The sequence below is a fragment of the Lynx rufus genome, unplaced genomic scaffold (genome assembly GCF_022079265.1).
Source record: "Lynx rufus isolate CCGP_SWC_20201006 ecotype Redwood Valley unplaced genomic scaffold, mLynRuf1.p SCAF_8, whole genome shotgun sequence".
NCBI lineage: Eukaryota > Metazoa > Chordata > Mammalia > Carnivora > Felidae > Lynx > Lynx rufus.
In genome coordinates this window covers 46327694-46333934 of record NW_025814896.1, presented here as the reverse complement: position 1 = coordinate 46333934, position 6241 = coordinate 46327694, and the positions used below count along the sequence as shown (strand labels likewise).

The window sequence follows — 6241 nt, the reverse complement described above, 5'->3', positions numbered from 1 at the left end:
GTGTGAGTACTCCAACTTTGTTTCCTTTTTCAAGGTTGTTTTAGCTCTTCTGGGTCCCTTGGATTTCCATATGAATTTTAGGACCAGCTTGTCAATTTCTACAAAGAAAGCAACTTACATTTCAATGGGCATTGCATATCACTTTGTTTTTTGATAACACTTCAAATGAATATGCTAGTTTATGTTTATGCCATGGAATTTCACTCCAGTAGCAATATGGTCCCAAGTGCTCCTTTTAAACAATTAGGAAGCTTTAAAAGACATGTTTGTTTAGGACATCACATACAAACACAGGGTTTTAGGTTATTTAATGACTTTATTTCCAATGGTTGTTACCGCTTATTAGTCATAAAAATCACCAAAGTCATCGGCAGATGTGTTATGGTTTCTAGGGCGTAAAGCAGCTTCAATTTCTGAGTTACTGTCGTCGGATTCATCCCAAAAGGCTGGAAGAGAAAAACAGACAGCTATTTAACACCTCTCCACTCTGATAAGCTTGGCTTCATCAGTAGACTGGTTCCAGTGGACTGGAAGCACTGGCCTGCAAAAGGCCTACTAGGGACACTGAGGGCTGAACCTGACCAGGTGCATCTGGATGCACGTCCATACTGCACAAATTTGCACATCTCAGTGTGTTCTATGGAAACACTGCAGAATATTTCCTTCCCCTTTTGTTGTGCTCAGCTCTTTACTGCAGGATGGGGATTTAAATCAGGATTAACACAGAAGCAGGGTTAGCCAGGTATTTCACCAGGCCTGAGACCACCTCAGCTTAGCTGCTCTTGCACTTTGATCCCCTTCTATACTTCACAAGAAAGACATGGTGGAAGAATAGGAGGCCTTGGGTGCACATGGTTTACTTGGGAGGTGATCCTGGGAACGATGGGAGGGGCTGGAATAGTGACACAGGAAGAGAGGAAGCCAGCAGAGGGTGTGTTAATGAGGGGGGCTGGCAGTGGACAAGGCGGCTCAGGCCTGCAGGGCACTCTCTGAGAAACTCAGAACTCTCCTCAAATTGTCCCAACAAAGAGTAAGGCAGTGGGGTTATTTATTGACCAACTTCCATTTCTCATTGGTTGAAGGTTATTCTCATTCTCAACCAGGGCATCAACTCCCGGGTACTCTGGGCTGCCCCATTGGGGCTTGGCATGCGCCTGCAGCCAGAGAAAGCCCTTAGGCAGATGCACAGCTGCTTGTGGTGGAAGGCCACAGCATGCCCGCGAACTGCACTGTGATCTCCAGCGTGGTCGGACAGGATGTGGTGGGACACGGTCTGCTATATGGACAATCTCCATGACCACCGCTATCTCCATGGCACTCACTACCTGCCATTCTGTGATGACTTCTTATACACAACCCCATTTCATCCTTGTACCAACCTGGGGAGGTAAGTGTTAATGTCTCCATTTACTGAGCAAATGGGCTGAGAGAGGTTAAGTAACTGGCCCCAATCACAGAATTAGCGGGTGTTGAAGCCAGGAGTCCCACCCAGGTTGTCGGACTTATACCCACGCTCTCGACCACAACCTACTGGGACGGGGGTCTAAGCAGACAGGAATAGAGCAAGCCCAAGCTCTGCATAGGATATACCACAGTGTTAGCATGGAAGGTGGGGCTGAAAGGCAAATAGGAGCTCATGGTGCTAAAGAAAAGGGGGGAACAGCATGAGCAAAGGCACAGAAGTACAAGCGTGGTATACAGGCATACCCCATTTTCCTGTGCTTTGCAGAGACTGTGTTTTTTTATAACTGAAGGTCTATGGCAACCCTACACAAGGCAAATCTATTGGTGCCATTTTTTCAACAGCATTTGTTCACCTTGTGTCTCTGTGTCACATTTTGGTACTTCTCTCATTATTCCAATTATTATTATTTCCATTATTATATTTCCTACAGTGATCTGTGATCAGTAATTATGACTCACTGAAAGCTCAGATGATGGCTAGCATCTTTTAGCAATAAGGTGTTTTTTAATTATTTTTAAAGTATTTTAAGTTAATTTAATGTTAATTAACATTTTTTTAGACATAATGAATGCCATTGTACACTTAAGAGACTACAGTACAGCGTAAACACAACTTTTACAGGCACTGAGAAACCAAAAAATTTATTTGGCTTTATTACAGTGATCTGGAACCGAACCTGTAGTATCTCTGAGGTACATCTATATTTGGAAAAAGCTGACTGTGACTAGATCCACAGAGGACAAGATCTTGGTAGGGACTGAGCTGGAAAGTAGGGATGTGGCCAGACCACAAAGGGAGAAAGTTGTGGACTCTATCCTGCACATAGCAGGAGGCATTAACAATTTTTAACCAGGAAGGTAAGAAGGTTACATGAGATTTTAGATGCTGGTGGCCAGGTGGAGGACAATGGGGAGTGGGAGAGGGGCCAGATGGGAGGAAACCAGTTAGTGTCTACTGTAAGAGCCCTGTCATGTCATGAGCAGTGGGTACTCTCAGGGCATTAGCCATGAGGATGGGGACACAGTCAAAAACCATTTCACAGGTAGAATATACCAGTGTTGTCAATCAATTGGATGTGGAGGCTGGGATACCCTGCAAATTCATACTTGCAAGTTAGAATGCTATGCCACCGTGGCCCATGGCACCCCATATATTGTCAGCTCATAGCCCTGTCACCGAAGAATGGTTCCTCGATAGCTCTCCAATCCCCTCAGAGACCATAATCACCCTGGGGAGAGCCACAGGGCGCCCAGTGATCGCACACACGCTTCACAGTCCTTACAGGAGGGTGCAGGAAACAAGAAACACGTCACAAAACAACTCTGGGTTAAAACACAAGATGAAAATCTAGCCTCCAGTGATTTCTCTTACCTTTAGACTCTAAATTGGTAGTTAGTTTCTTTTGATTTTCATGCCTGAAAAATAAAGAAATAGCCTGAGTCTTGCAAAAAAAATGACAATCAGACTGATATTTTTACAATGAGCACATTAGCAAAGAAGTACTGCACTGAAAGGCCAGAAATTTTACACGTTCTCCCTGAGTCTTAAGAGCAAGAAGAAAATGTCAGGCGGCGCCTGTGGGGCTTAGTCAGTTGAGCTTCTGACTTGTGATCTCGGCTCAGGTCATGATCTCTCGGTTCGTGGGATAGAGCCCCGCATTGGGGCTGTGCTGACAGCATGGAGCCTGCTTGGGATTCTTCCTCTGCTCCTTCCCTGCTCTCTCTCTCAAAATAAATAAATAGAACACTTTAAAAAAAGAAGAAGAAGAAACTGTCAGGACCTCGGTGGCCAGAGTTACTTGCTGATGCTTTGGTGGGTGGGTCCCTATTGTGACAGCATCACCAGTATCCCTGAGTGCATTCTCTGCTGGCCCTGCAGACACCGGGTCATAGTGTGTCCTGCGGGCATCCCTTGCAGCGCAGGACAATGAGCACATGGGCGGTGAGGTAGAGGATCCACTTCCCTTCAACAGCCTTCCCAAAACATGTCCAGACAAAGCTTTGGCACTTTTAGACAAGCTAAAAGTGAAATACCCGAAGTAGAGAATCCAAGATAGAATACAAGGAGAAGCTGGCGGGGAAGATAAGATCCTCATCTCCATCAAGCCAGTGATACCAATCCTTAACGGCTTGACAAGGGAGTCCAAGATAAACTCTTAGTCTGCTTAATTAAAAACAGGAACTTAAGACAGAAAAACGTAAGTATCCTGGACACCGAGGTGTAGGTTTCTGGGTATCACATACACAAAGATGCTAGTGTCTATGGCATCTAATACCTAGCAACCTGTTCTTGCCAAGGTATTTGCTGGGATTTACATTGATATATTATTGCATTAAAACAGATTCCAGTCTCTTAGAGGAGAAGAATGTCAAGAAAAGACAGACCCCAATGTGTATGGTCACTGCTCATGGCCAGAACCCTGGTCCTCTTAACATAGGAAACCCTGTGAACTTATCTTCTCCCTCCTTTGTGTCAAGTCTGGCTAACCTATGGCTTAAAAATTTGCTGTTTTCCATAGCTGCCATACTTGTTTTTTTTTTTTTTTTCTGTAAAATAAGCTCCATTTAGGTATAATTTTCCAGGCTCAATATCTGTCAATGCTTCCTTTAAACTTGGTGCCTGTTTCATTATCTGTCATGACCAACTAGTGGCCCACAGCTGTTTCTCCATGAAGAGTGGATGGTCCTATGAAAGGGCCCAGCACTAACCATCAGTCATGGAGGCTGCAGGTAAGGTGGCCACTGACCATATGAATCCATCTTTCATAAAGTACTAGTGTATACACACACACATACACACACACACACACACACACACACACACAATGCAACTATGGGTTGTATGTCTACTATTTACCTACCTCTCATTTCATGAGGACTAGTCTAGATGCTGGAGGCAGAGGTGGGTTAGAACAGTGCTGGTGGGGGCCAGAGAGTCTCCAGCTGTAGTCCAGGTAATAAGAGCCACAGCGGGGAGAGGGATAGAGCACTGAGGGCTGGGAGAACAGGGAGCAAAGGGTGGGGGATGGGTGGCTGCAGGACCCCTGAGGAAGCAGGGCATCTCCTGGACTCTGCTTTGAAAGCCAGAGAGGATTGCACAGGCCAGTAAAGGGGTGGGGGGATGCAGTGGGATGTAGTAGCAGGGAGCCCTTGTTAAGAGCAAGGGCACAATGACAGATAAGCATGGGCCAGATCCCTGTGGCCCCAGCCACTTCTCTGAGCTCCAGAAACATGGCCTGTGCTCATGTGCTAGTTCTACTTGGCCGCCTCCCAAGCACCTTGTGGGCAACATGCTCATCCATGACCAAATTCACAATCTCCCTACTGTGATTCTCTTCCCTTGCCAGGCCAGGTCCCTCCTGTTTCAGTCAAGGGCACTCGGATCCTCTGCTCCCTCCCCAACCCTTTCCACTCCTAGGCCCTCCTGCACCCAGTCAGCTCCGATGTGTAAATCAATAGACGGGGCTATATTACAACTCAATCCTTGCTCTTCCCTCCACACTGCCACAACCTGGCCAACTACACCAGCATCTCTTGCCTGGACCTTTGTAACAGCCCCTAACTGGTGATGCCACACACACCCTGTCCCCTACAGTCCATCTTCCACTCAGCAGCAAGAATGAACTTCTCACTCCACTTCCTTGCTAAAGCTCCTTAAAGCCTTCCCATTGTTTTTTGATGAACTCCCTAAATCCTGAACAGCACCTCAAAGGCTGATCCCCAGACTTGGCTGGGTCTTTCTACTACAGCCTCACTTCCCCTACTGCTCCCCCACCCACCACTGATTCCTCACCCAAGTTGCTGTTTTACACTCATTTGTGTAACTAATGCATGTGTGATCACTTCTGCTATAGACTATGAGCTCTGTGAGGGAAGCGATGGCACCTGCTTCAGCTCCCCTGGGTAACCCAGGGCTTTGTGCTTGGTGATTATGTGCAGAATGAAAAGATGAAGCTCACCAAGAGCAGGGCCCTGCTTAAAGACACTCGACCTAGTTGCTGGCACATTATTTGACTTTCATGTTTCTACTTCTGTGACTTCAGAATCAGGTTAAGTTTCTTACCGGAATCGTGCAAGAAATCTGCAGAACTAAATGCATGTAGGTCACCCACTGAGAAAGGTGGACGCTGCTTCCAGGTGTCTCCTACTCCATCCCCATGCACTAGGGGCAATTATATTTCCCTTTGGGAAGCCAGCTCTGCCCACCAATGTGACACCCCAATTCAAAGCTGACCTAGAGTCACATGCAATTCTTAGGGTCAACAGTTCTTTCTGAGTCACACCTAATGTGTAAAGCTAAGACAAGGCCAACGGGCATAGTGGGAGAACTTTCCCTGGAATACTAGATATAGTCAACTTGTTGAGCTACTATAATAAATAAGACGAGGAACACATTCACTCTGGCAAAGTATAAGAAATGGAAGAGTTAATCTTATAGGCCATGGGATTGGGTCACACATACTTGGAGTCTGACTGCTTCGTCTTCCCTAAGAGCATGAAAGTAACATTTTCATCTTGTAAAACAGAGGTTGGCAAAGGTTTGCTGTAAAGAGCCAGAGGGTAAATGGTTCAGCTGTTGTGGGCTATATGGTTGTAGGACAACTCACCTTTGTGGCTGTAGCATGGAAACAAGCCATGAACACGATAGGTGGGGCTGTATTGTAATTCAACCTCACTTATAGGCACAAAAATTTGAATTTCATAGAACTTCCAGGTCAGGTGTCATGCAACATCATTCTTCTTTGGATTTCCTCCAACCATTTAAAAGTGTAAAAAC

At 45.9% G+C, this 6241-nt stretch overlaps 1 protein-coding gene across 1 annotated transcript in view; it reads right to left on the bottom strand.

Moving 5' to 3' along the window:
• Nucleotides 1-296: 296 nt before the first annotated feature.
• Nucleotides 297-6241, bottom strand: part of KIZ (kizuna centrosomal protein) — a 143482-nt gene continuing 137537 nt past the window's right edge. The window contains exons 12-13 of the mRNA XM_047068778.1: nt 2837-2880; nt 297-446 (exon numbers count right to left, since the gene is read on the bottom strand). Of these exons, the coding sequence (XP_046924734.1) occupies nt 343-446; nt 2837-2880 (148 nt within the window). The 3' untranslated portion in view covers nt 297-342. The remainder of the gene's footprint in view (nt 447-2836; nt 2881-6241) is intronic.